Source organism: Ixodes scapularis, unplaced genomic scaffold, assembly GCF_016920785.2.
Source record: "Ixodes scapularis isolate PalLabHiFi unplaced genomic scaffold, ASM1692078v2 PGA_scaffold9__187_contigs__length_104089568, whole genome shotgun sequence".
NCBI classification, from domain to species: domain Eukaryota; kingdom Metazoa; phylum Arthropoda; class Arachnida; order Ixodida; family Ixodidae; genus Ixodes; species Ixodes scapularis.
The window spans coordinates 22854571-22867796 of NW_024609884.1; the positions used below are offsets into that span (position 1 = coordinate 22854571).

At 43.1% G+C, this 13226-nt stretch overlaps 1 protein-coding gene across 1 annotated transcript; it reads left to right on the plus strand.

Annotated features, from left to right (window-relative positions):
- Positions 1-2196: 2196 nt before the first annotated feature.
- Positions 2197-5780, plus strand: LOC8043080. Its single transcript, XM_002416006.3, has 2 exons — positions 2197-2284; positions 5225-5780. The coding sequence occupies exons 1-2, from the start codon at positions 2273-2275 to the stop codon at positions 5615-5617; spliced, it is 405 nt and encodes a 134-aa protein (XP_002416051.2). The 5' UTR covers positions 2197-2272; the 3' UTR covers positions 5618-5780.
- The last annotated feature ends 7446 nt before the right edge of the window (positions 5781-13226 follow it).

Here is a 13226-nt window from a genome sequence, read left to right on the forward strand (position 1 = left end):
AAAAGTTTTGGGGAATTTTTGTTTTTTATGTAATAGACTGTAGGAAAGTGATAAAGGTGCATATTAAATTCACGCAAATATACAGAAAAATACCCGAAGAAATATACGCACCTATACACACAAATATACGACCCCAAATAAACTTGACTCGGAAGGGAAACATTCATAACATTGGCAAGAGAGCATTAATCGTGTTCGTTTATCAAATATTAAAACAAAGTCATTCGAAAGCATCTGCACAAGCATCCGATTCCCATTCTTCAACTGTAGGCGGAAGAAACGATTATGTAAAAGCATTCGTTAAACGGTTAAATTTTTTTTATATTTTCCAATATAAAACCGACCTCCGAAATAAATTATGGCGGATACACAGACCTATACTTCTGTTAATTCCTGGTTTCTTTTGAGTTTATGTTATACATTAGTTTTGATCGAAGGCATTTTCTGAGAGAATACAGTGGCTTAAAACTAAGGTAATTTTGAATGGCCCCGATGATTTTATTGCACACATACTTTCCAGAAACAAATATCGCGGCTTTGTTTTGCACAGTTTGATCAATAAGCGTAATGAAAACGATTTTAAATTGCACAGGCATATTCAAAGATCGTGGGACATAAAATCAGTAAATAAGTGTTTTGCCATTCAGAGAGCAGCTCGCCGCGCAGGTTATGCTGTGGGGAAAACTCTTCTATTTTTATTTGCCGGAAATATTTTTCACGCAAGAAAGGAAGTTTTCCGCACAAAAAACAATTCACAAATTTTTTTTTCTTGTGCGAAATTTTCTAGCTCCCATATGGACAGGCCCTATTTTGTCCCTATTTTGCGTAAGGCAAATTTTGAAAAAGCATTGGCATGGACGTGGCAGAGAGAATAAAACGTTGACGTTTTTTGACAAGCATTGTAGTATGTGGATGCACTAAACCGGGCAGTGACCATGTTTATAATTGCAAATATTTTGGCTAAGTTATTTCCGAGTTAAATATTCGCTGAAGTCTCATGACTGAAAAAATACTAGATGTTAACTGAAGCCGTCACTTCAGTTTGTTTTACTTATAGAAAAACTGCTGTTAGTAATTCATAGCAAACCCAATACAAGGGAATAATTTTAAAAAAGGCGGACAAAACTGAAGTCTCAATTATTAAGATTTCGTTCTGTGTGTATATTTTTTATTTATTTTGTATTCCCTTGTATTGGGTTTACTATGGATGTCAATCACCAGCTCGCCTGCGTTTTTTACTTACCTGCTGTTAGTAATCCACGTTTCTTTTTTTCCTTTCCTTTTTAAATGGTATGAGTGAAACCACACCCTCGGCGACTACGTGCTCCTGAATCGTAACCAGAGCCCGCGGCCAAAATTGCGAAGCTCAAATGTGATGTCGTTCTCGAACCGCCACTCGAGAGATTTCCTCGTGCAGGGACGCGCTCAGAGCCGCGAAAGAGATGTACATCTAAAAATAGCCGGAGGGTCGTCGCCAAAAGCGATCAGAGACAGCGAACCGTTTCCAGGAAAACGATGCTCGAGTCAAGAAACCCAAGAGGCCACCCGAAGCCGCAAAGTTCCTGTCCCGAAACGAGGAAGCTAGAGTCAATCAATCCTCGTCTCTTCCGCGTACTAAGCAGCGGCCAACTTGTCGACATCTCCACGGGCCAATTGGGCTTCATAAACTCTCCGCAGCGGGTCGCAAGCGCGCGAGAGCGTCAACAGAGGGAGAACGAGAGACAAAGCGAGAAAGAGAGAGACAGGGAGCGCGCTAGAGAATCAAAACGAAACCGCAACCGGCGACCAGATTCATCACCCATCCGTTCCACTTTGAAGCCGCCCTCTCAAATCAGTCTATCATTTCACCGGCTTTGTTTCTTTTGTGCCTTCCTGCGACGTGTGTTACTTCTCTTTGAGGCCATCTCCCCGAAGGTGACCTACATGTTGCCGAATTCAGGGCCAAGAGCAAGATGGCGGTCGCTGAAGCGAAGAGGAGGACCCTTTCTTTCTCAGTCTTTCGCTCCAGACTCGTGCATTAGGGTCGCGAACATTAGGACTTCCCGTACGGCACGGACCCTGGGAGGTGTGTCCTCGGCGAAGTAGACTAAAAGGGAAAGGGAAGATAAATATGGCGGCTTGCCGGGGAATGGCTCGTGGTCAGTCCGCTGCTGGGCGTATATAAGACGAGCCAAGCGAAGCAATGGCAAGACGTATTGCGAAGCTCGTTCTTTCCATTCATCGGTTCTAGTGGAGCGTCTGGGCGTGGGAGGCTACGAAAAACGTTCGCACGATGCTCTCTGTGGTGAGTTGGTTTGGTTTCTTACGGATGGGATGTGGAACTAGGAACGTGTCGGGCTTCACTCTGGGTTCGGATGACCTCCCCTCCCAAAATGGATCCCGGCACTTCGAAGGAATCCTCTTAGCTATGACTCGGGGAATGTATCACTTCCGTGCCGGTAGCATATATCTATCATAGATATATAGGCCACCACAGAAGCGCAGCTATAAATCACGTTTTCAGCAAATTCATAAAAATTGGGTAATATTGATCATGGGCAGCGTTGGCGGAAATGCGTTACAAAAAAAAAAAAAAGGCGTTACCGGTAATGCGCTACTTGATTCGGTAACGTGGTAACGTATTTGTTATATTTAGAAAACTGAAACACATAACGTACTTACGTTACTTATTTCGAGTGAGGGGTAACGTAGTTACGTAATTCGCTGCATCTTCTCCCCAAGATTTGGAAGAAGTTACACTTCAATTTATATTTGCGTGCCTTTAGCCGCCAAGTAACGAGTCCTTGCAGTCATCCGATACCTTCGAAATCAGAACCAGAAGCGTCTGCATAGGCGTAATGTTTCTTGAATCATGGCGCTTACGCATCCCTGTAAGGTAAATGCAGTAAAACTTCTTAATTCATAAATAAAAAGTAACGTGAGTTACTTTCTATCGGTAACTGTAACAGTAACGCGTTCCTTTTTTTCGAGGTAACGTAGGTCGGTAACGCCTTCCCCTTATGTGCAAGTAGAGAGTAACGTATTTCGTTACTTTTTTTTTCGGTAACGCCTACAACACTGGTCATAGGAAATAATTCGATTGAGTCATACAAAAGCTACGCTATCAGGAATAGTTTACAGAAGCCAAGTACAAAAAAGGAGTATTTTATGCCTATTTCACTTTATTCCTGCGAGCGAATCGCATTTTAAGGAAACTGTTTTAATGTTTTATGGTGTTACGGGCGACTGCTATTAGTGCAAGATTCCTTTTTTTTTCTGCAATTAAGGGAAAGTGTGTGTGTGTGTGTGTGGGCGTGTGTGTGTGTGTGTGTGTTTCAAATTCAAAATTCTATTCAAGGAAAATGATATCGTATGGACGTTTTTGAGATTTCAATTATCCGTCGACTTCAGTGATATATATGAAATATTATTGCACGAGCAAGGATAGAACACCATAGTGCAAGCTACTAGTTTTTTCATCGGTTTAGGGACTGAAATGAATTCCCTTTTTATTCAAGTTAGGCTTGTCTACTTTGTTTATTTTTTTTTTATTTTTATAAACGTTCGTCAATTCTTTTTTTTTAATTCAGCTATGAGATAATAGGTACGATGAACATAGTTCATTTCTCTCTCTCTCTCTCTCTCTTTACGTTATATATAATAATTTCCCTCAGGAATAATCGAAAAGGCAACACTTGTAGCAAAAGTGCAATAGAGAACAACTAACGATCAGTGTGCTTTGATACTACTATGTGCGTATATCAGGGCAGGAGTAAAGTAACAAAACAATAAAGAACTTCGCTTCGAGGGTACTGTTCTAACGAGAGTTCCAGCTTTATTAAACAACATAAATTCATTATGCCATGATTTCCGGCAACAAAACAATGACCCTAATTATAGAAATTTAAAGGTGCGCCGAAGGGCATCATCTGCATAGTCCGTTACAACAAATCAATTTGTGCTTAATGGGTATGAGCTCGCAGAAGCGCTCAGTGCATTATCCGTCTAACAAAAAAGAAAAAAAAAAAACATTCGCATCATTGCAGTCTTGTTTTGCAATGTACGCGACCACGGTGAGTGTAGCGTGGCTGTCAATCGCGAATCGCTATAAGACGAGATAGTGGGCGACTGGAAAGGGTCTGAAAGGGTTATTGCTCCCTGCGTGAACACCTCCAGTTTTCTTGTGCGAAAAAGGTTCAGAAGCCTTAGCTCTTTTAAAAACAAACAGTTGAGGAGATTAGGAGTGGTGCAGCAACATTCGATGGCAAAGTTCGACGACGAACTAGAGAATGTGCACGTAGTCGGAGCTTGTAAGAACATCGTTGTAGGCCGAGACGAATACAAAACAAGTCAATTTCTCCCGCATTTTCTACGCCCTTTCGTCTTAACAATATTCGATAATTAATAGTTTCATTATTACCTGATTAATAATTCTGGAGGGAGAAATTTACTGAGATGCACTACGTTAGACTTGAGGAGGAAAAGGAGAAGGGACGGACAAACAAGTTTAATTATCCATACCAACCCGCTCATCCTGTCCTTCCATGCTATACGTGTTATAGTATAGTATAGCCACAAAAGCATGATATAAGTGGCGTCGGAGGCGGACATAATCGAATAAGTAAATTAAACGTCTTGCAAACGCATCGCGTTTCAAGTTTATGACACTCTGACATGTAACACACAGAGAGATATAAAGTTTCGTTCACTCGCGCTATACGCGACTGAACTAGCATTATTAAAGCAGGCGATATTCGCGATTTTTATCCTAATGTATGAAAGGCTGTTCCTTAGTTTTTCATGGAGTGTTCGAGCATATCGAAAGTGCTGATTGGCATCTCTGTTGGCGGCACTTTCTTTGTTTTTTCATGTCAACAGGTCTGTCAGTAATTATATCTTAACTAAACACTATCAGAGCGTTGATTACTATAAAATATGATCAAAACATTATGATTCACCCAGACTGATAAGGCAAACCCCAGTGTTTCATCGTTTTTTTTTTCCTGGAAGCTCAAAGGCTACCGTTCGAAAAGTTATTGTTGTGTAATGATGTCATATATGCAGTACACACCTAGTAAATCAGTTTTACATATTGAACTTGTCTTATTTCGATATCATGATGATTCTCCAAAATCGCTGCTTCCGCCCTGTATTTATAGGGTTATTAACTCAGAATCTGCGGAGCAGTTCCGGCCATTTTTTTGTGTCCCTCTCACACTCCCGACCTTTCTTTTCTGCCCCCCAGCAATCAATCGCAGCCCTGGTCTGCTCCGTCGTTGTAATCACCTGTGCCGGCCACACAAGGGCCACAGCAGCCTATCCCGGCAGCTACGTCCTCCCGCGGAGCTACCTGTCCAGCCCCGTCCACCAAACAGCCAGTCCTTCGACTCAGCAGCAGTACTACACAAGTCACGGCGGAGGAGGGGGCGGTCGCAAGGCTAACACCATGTACATCATCCGCAGCTTGAACGAAGGCGAGATGCTTCAGCCGGAGTCCAGTTCCCTCTCAAGCGGGTTCGACGCATACGGAGGCAGCGCTGTGCAGTCAGCCGCCTTTCCTGGCTTCGGCAGACAATTCAGCTTCGGGAAGCCGTACTTGTCTGGACCCTTGCTGACACCGTGGCACATGGCGCGTTGATCTCCGTGCAGAAGAAATGAACTGCCTTCCGATCAAGGTTCCTAGTGTGCTTCGTCGAACAGTCTGCTCCATTTCTACTTGACCGTGTGTTGCGAAAAGAGCCTAGGGATGCTTTATATGGGGTACCCGTTCTATGCGGCGAAATGAAAAAAAAAAAAAAAAAGAAAATCTTGGATTGGCGACGACTTTGGTAGAATGTGGCATTCCGCGTTGCTTGACTTAGGATCACCACCGGGCGCGCGTCAAAAAGTGATTTCAGTGCGCTCGATCCCACCTGTAAAGAAGTAAACTCTCACTAGACAGGAAGGAGTTGTTCAAGTTGTTCTGGTGCTCGATAAAACGAAAAATACCCAAAGTCTCTGGAGACAAAATAAATGTACTCGGGAACTGCACATGGGTCATGGTATCCCAACTGACCCTAATAAAATATTTTTATGTGAACTCTTGTTGCTCTCGGAGGTCACACAAAATATCGAGTAGGATTTTCATTGTTTTCGTTTCCTTCATTAGTATTATTTGAATCATAGGGGGGCTTATTTAGTATCCCGTTGAAATTCCTAGTAGCGCCTTTCCCGCTTACCACTAATTTAATACTGCAAATGACAATTGTCTACACTTTTAAATAAACGTTTGACAAGCAATTTCTACTAATGTACGTGTACTTCGATTTTGAAGGAGTTCGAATAGCAGAGGCGAGTTTTGTAACCGATATTCCTTATTGTAATTTTGCTTCGAAAGGTCTCACAAGATGAGACACACGGAAACATCACACCTTGCACTTGAACAATCTTGGCACCGCGATAGCGGTTCCACGATTCAAGCTCACAGTGCAGGGATTAATGATTATGCGGACGCAGCACCACCTTGTACCTAAGGCTATCAGAGAATAAGATGCTAACGAAATTGAGAGGATTGAGCATTTTATAACAACCTGTATAGGTAGGTATTTTTCAGCTCTAAATGGAAACACCACCCCTTGTATTTTTTGTTTTATATTTCTTGACAGCTCGGCTTTATTTAGAAAACAATTTCTAATTAATTAACTTGGCATTGGCCGTTGTGGCGCTGCTGCCAGCCTATAGATGATACTATACCATGGTGATTAAAGAGACACTGAGGCACGAAGCGCGAGGCATCTATCGGTCAAAAGCGCGCATCCGTTACACCTCTCTTCCTAGCCCACCATACCGAAGTTTAGCTCATCTAGTGAATGCTGATCCGCTGTGTAGCGTACTTCTAGTCGAGATAAGTAGTTCGACTGCGTAGACGAGAGAGTCAGACGGAAGGCGCGATTCAATCAATCTTCAGCAGATAAGCTGGTGCCCTCTCTGGAATGTTCCACGAAACTGAGTTAGGTTTCATACGGGCTCGGGGAGAATAACGCCTCTCCTATGAAGTAACCGTGGCCGTGCGTTTTGCCCCACTTTTAGGCGTTTCAGCGCCAGCTGCCATGCCAGCTCGTATATACAGCGTGCAAGTGTGTCTACATGACGGTGCGCGCTTGGCTGCCTTGTCTTCGCGCGATCCCTGCGCCTTCTCTATGTTGACCCTCGATTGGCGTGCTCTTCCTCGCGTACCGATGCCCCCGAGACGCCTTTCGGAACGATTGGTCGCCGTACAGCTTTGAAGTCTGCATCCGCCGGAGGAAGGACCGTACGACACAAAAGTTGAAAGTGAAGCTTTGGGAAACCGTGGTGAGTGTAGACACTGCTTTCGAGACCTCAGTTCGAGATTCATTAGCGTCTGATTGGACGTTCACACGAATGGCGGAACTCTTCCCCTAAGCAGAAAAACCAAAACGGCACGTCGTAACTCGACCTCGTCGCTATAGTCCCCGAATGTTTAAGAAACACAGGGTATGGATCATAATGTTCGTATTTCTTGCTTCGTGATAGGTTTTTGGTGTTTTTATTGGTTAATGCTGCTTTGCCATCGGAGGAGGAATGTTTATAGGGTGCTCGGGACTCGCCATGCCCTGCGTCGTCTCTGAAGCTCAGTGACTATGCGGAGCGCAAGTTTCGTATGCTTCTTGCGCAAGGGCGGTGATGACGTCAGAACGCGGAGCTCTAATTGGCCCTGATTGTAAAATACTACGTACACATAGAGACAGGTAGCATTGACGTCTACCCACTATCCTTCTACTCAGGGCCAATCAGAGAATGGCGTTCTGACGTCACCTCCATCCCGAAGCTTGCGCTCCGTATAGTCAATGGCAGCTTAACTAAGGAAGGCCGGGCGTGGTGAATTCGCTTGGCGTTTGTATCGGCTAAAGCCGCAGCCTGATTGGCTGCGGGCCGCTAATAAAATGCTCGAGCCTCGCCGAACCACGTCTTTCTTAAACTGCCAATCAGTATACTATACTCCGCCACAACTTTTCTTGGCAATGCAGTGGAAGGTACAGGCCCGCGTCCCCTCTCCCATTTTGAGTGTGCGCGGGCTCTCCTCCTCTCCCCGGAAATGGGGGAGGAGGAGAGCCTGCGTACGCTCAAAATAGGAGAGGGAACGCGGGCCTGTACCTTCCACTGCTTTGCCAAGAAAAGTTGTCGCGGAGTATACACTCTAAAAATTGCCTGCGCCTCTACTTGCCCGCAAAACACTCAAAGAGCCAATCTCTGCGATCTACGAAATCATCTCAGTGAATGATGAGGTGGAACACCTGTTTAGACATAAAAATGAGTCTGCGCAGTGGCATGACGCAATGCAAGCATGACGTTTTGCATTGCGTAATGCCGCAGCGCAGACTTAATTCTGAGGTCTAAACGGATGCTCCGCCTCATCATTTGCTAAGCTGATTTCTTAGATCGGAGAGGTTGGCACTTCAAGTGTTTTGCGGGTAAGTAGAGGCGCTGTCATTTTTTAGAGCGTATATACAATATCGAACTGCATCGCTGTCGCACGGCGGTATTGATTATGAAGTTTGTCACCCTTATGATGTATTTTGTTTTGCTAGAAAAGCTGGTATTTATAAATACAAAAAAAAATTAATAAGCCTAGATGTTAGTATCCTTTATCCGCTGAGGTATACACACTAAAAAAAGCCCGTGCGTCTACTTTCCCGTACAACACTCGGAGAGCCAATGACCGCAACTTACAGAGGCAGCACAGCGAATGACGCTGCCGAAACATATGTTTAGACCAAAAAACGCAATCTGAGTTATGACATTAAGCAATGCGAAACGTCAAGCTTCCATTGCTTAATGTCACAACTTGGAGTGCGTTTTTTGGTCTAAACAGATGTTTCGGCAGCGTCACTAGCTGAGTTGCCTCCGTAAGTTGCGGTGATTGGCTCTGCGAGAGTTGTGCGGGAAAGTAGACGCACGGGCTTTTTTTAGAGTGTAGCAGTGAATTATAACAGGGTGCTTCCGAGCGCTGATCGAGCCTACAAAAGTCACATAGATACAGCAATAAACCGAGTGAGATTAAAGTTGTCACAGAGGTGAATTTATGTGGTTTATTTGTCGCTAAGGTTGAAGCCTGGGCGAGTTGGTGTGACATACTTAAAAGGTTAAAACAGCGCAAAAGACAACGGACAGGGTAACGAAGGACACAGCGCTCTGTCTGTGACCTTATTTACCCTGTCCGTTGTCTTTTGCGCTGTTTTAACTTTTTAATTATTTATCACACTGCAATTTCGTAAGTGCAGGTTTCTGTAAAAAAAAATGACAAAGATTTTACACTTTTTTTTTCTATGAGCGATAGGAAAATAGAAGCAAATCGGGTTGCCGAAATCACTCACATATAGCACATAAAAATTTGAACGCTTCTTAGAGATGAACACCATAGAGGGGATCCAGCAGATCAGAAAGTATGTGGTACAATAGGTGAGTAGCAACGTCAAGCGGACGGTTTGTTTTCTTCTTTTTTTTTTTCGTTACTCAGGAAATATTGTACACGATTTATTTTTCGCGGGCTCAATATTTCGCGATTGAGGTCAAAGCTGAAGTTTTGGAATAATTCGCGGGTTCTAATTTTTGCGACGCGGTGGGATCTCAATATAGATTCCAATGTGTTTATATTTTACCGGAGTTGTTCGCGGGACCTATTTTTCGCGAATTGTAGGCGATTCGCGCAATTCCCGAAAACTAGGTCCTCGCGAAAATTAAGTCGTTTACAGTATCGAGTTTTTTTTTTTTTTGTTTTAGCTTCTTGCATTTTTTCCAAATGCCTACAGTCTCAAAAGCGTAGATTTTCGTGAAAAGTTTTGTTGTACTCCATTCATTAGCATATTTATACATTTCTGTTTACACCCGAATAACGCTCGAGAACACTCATGAGCTACCGGACGCGAGCGAGGTGCGAATTTATCGGGGTGATCGGGCGCGTCACCACACCGGAGCTCAAAACACGTCTTTGCGAAAGCTGGCGCTGCAAAAACTAGGGATACACTGAGCTTAATCGTCGCACCCTTGCCCGTTTTAGTCAAGTTGAGCATCGTACCGACATTCGGTCGTGTATCACTATTAAGTGACGCACGTGTAAAACAAATGCAGGCTAGAGGTCGTACGGCGGCACTCGTTAATTTTCTCACCTTGCAGCAGCATGAACCAGTTTCGCCGTATGATTGAAGACAGACTTCACACTGTCTGATCATCTTATGTCTAATTTCCTCCGCTTGATTAGGGTCAAACGCCACGTTACCTGCGCTTGGCACGTTAGGCGTGGTCCATTCTCTTTTCCCATGGAGTGCACCGAACCTTATGACCGCTAAGTCAAAGCCTGGGGAGATGTAGCTGGAGCAGTAGCCAAAGGTACGAGTTCGGACATTCAGTATTTGCTTTCGACCATGATAAGCGAAAAAGAGCATGGACTTCAACGCCGCATGTCCTCAGCGTACCTCATTTCTGAGTTTCGTTCTTCATGGGGGTGCCACTTCAAGTTTAATCATTATGTAGGTCCTGCGCCACTCCCATTTTTGGGAATGTTGATTTCTAGCTTCTAGTTCCTTAAGTCATCGTTTGGCTAAACATTAATTTAATAAATAGTTAACTGTAATATTATAATATAAAATTGAAATCGGAGCTAGAGTAATATGCTTGAAGTTGCCACGGCCCTCCTATGCTACCCTCAGTTATTGGATCCATTTATTCTGTTCTAATTATACCAATGTATGTCTGTGTGCGCTTGCGTGCTTGTATGTCCGTGTGCGTGCGGATTCATTTTAGGTTGGTGGTGGTTGGGCGTTAAAGAAATACTTATCTTTCAGTGTCTCCGGCTCCCAATTGCTTATCTCGTCCTTACTTCTCGCGCGACGTCTCACGCATTCGACACAAAGCCAGTATGACTTACGACTGCTATCTAAGGATGTATGCAAAACATACATCCTTAGACTGTAAAAGTCTACGGATGTTTCTTTTGGCTGGTAATTTGTTTTCCTTGCGTTTTCTTGTCAGAGTTCAAAAGATGTCTGACTGAAATGCTGACACCTTGACTAATTATCTATCGATTCAATAAATGTTGCGAATGGGCGTGGCAGGCAACGTTTTCTCTTTGCTGTGTGAACTGGACATATTAAAATGACCAAAAAAATTCTATGGGATTCGAAAAAAAAAATAGAAGAAAGTTGAAAAAGTATTTGGATGAAACAAGTAAATGTCATTGAAGGCCTAGCTCCACAGGTACGAAGATTCCCCATAAAACATTCAAAAGACTGCGAGGGCATGCATTCATACCATTTCGTTTCCACAGGAAGCTGCTAAGTTTATATGAAGCCAAATTGTTGATGGTTTAATGCAAACTTGTACGTAACGAGTTACAAGTGACTGATTACTTGTAATCAATTGCATTTTATTGTAACTTTTTAACGCTTCAATTACTTTTTTTTGTGGTGATGTTCCTCGTAATTCAAATACTATTTTTCAGTAAAACTACAAGTAATGATTTCTATGTTTCCGAAAGAGCTAAAATTATTGAGTTGAGTTTTTTTACATAAAAAATCGCTCTCTCTCTGTGCGTCACTCGTCTATGTACACCAATGTTGGACACTTTTTTTTTTACCACTAAACAATTAAGAGAAGATACCAAGATACCAGAGGGATTAGAACCTCAACGCGCTCAGCGACGTTTCGACTGTCGAACCGTCAAGACTCAAGAGTGCCCCGCTACCTGCGCACTGGTTGTTACGATCCAGGTTTGCCGCGGCATAAACGACTATGTTCTGCACTGACCTCATCTAGCCATTATCAAGCCCCCTCCCCCCCCCCCCCCTCCCCCATTCCATCTAAAAAAGAGACAAAAAAAAGCAAAATGTAACCACTTTGAACGTATATGTATGCATTTGTGATTTCGTTACAGAAAGTTTAAAAGAGTAACGTGAAAAGTAATCAATTACTTTCTGGTAATTTTTCAATTACTTTTGAGATGCATTAATTGATCACTGCAATCAGTTATACTTTTATGATAAAGTAATCGCAATTTTAATCGGTTACTTTTTTCAGTAACGCGTACAAGACTGGTCTAATGTCACCCAGTCGCGGAACCATTAGGTTTGCTTAAAGAAAACAGGAGAGAGTTTCAGCACAATAATTACATCATATAACAGAAGACTGGGCATTTGTAGGGCTATACTATCCTAGAAAACAAAGACAAGCCGCGAGGCTGGCTTGTGGATTAACTTTTTTTTTAATTTTTTAAGTGGCTAAAAAAAGCTGTTTGAAAACAACCATCCGTGAAAAGCTTCTAAAAAGATTCAATTTAATACTAGTTGTTTACGAAGCTATTTGTGGACGAATTATACTCGCATCACATCAAAGGCGCATTTCACTCAGGATTGTCTGGCCCAAAAAACCAGCGCCTCCCCCCCCCCCCCCCCCCTCCTAATGCAGCTGACTGCGTAATCCCATAACGGGCCTGCGCGCAGCGCACGCACATACATTCTGGGACTTGCCGTACTCCCTACTGAAGCTACTGTCGGCGACGAATTTGTTAACTTCAGCTCGATGGCGGGTTTCAAGCTCTTTGTTGGACTGAATGCCAAACTTCTCGTCGGTCTCACAGATTTCCCGTCAAAAAAAAAACAAAAACAAACACAGCTTGACAATTCCAGTATGATACCCTCTTTTTTATTTTTTTTTTATGGAAGTTTACCAAGGGGCCTTTGTTGGAGCGGATTATTCATCCCCGCGTATAGCATTAGAAGTTTACCCTTCATCGCTCGTTCGACGCTTGCATTGTGTATCCGAAACTCGGAAGTCGTACGTGGGGCTGAAAATAGGTGAAGAATTTAAATCAGAGACATGTATAGAGGCGTTACTGCGATGACGTGCATTGATGAAATTGATGCGTGAAAAAAAATAAACACATTGGTATACGGTTCACAGATTTCCAATCTCGTTTCTTCATTACTCACACCTTGGTCGAGGTTGGAGAGACTAAGCACACTAACGTATTTCCGTCAATTTTGCGTTGATGTTGCTCAAGTACTGCTGTATTAGGAGCACGTCGGCAACTAAAGTTATCGCGAAATCATTCTAGGCTTTGTTAGAAGTCAACTTTGGGAGCCTAACAATAGCTATATGCTTTGAAGCCCATAAACTCTTAGTTTCCTTTTCACGTTGAAGCCCTCTTGCGTAATTATCAAATGTCGGTCGTAGAGGTTAAATTATCGTCTGAA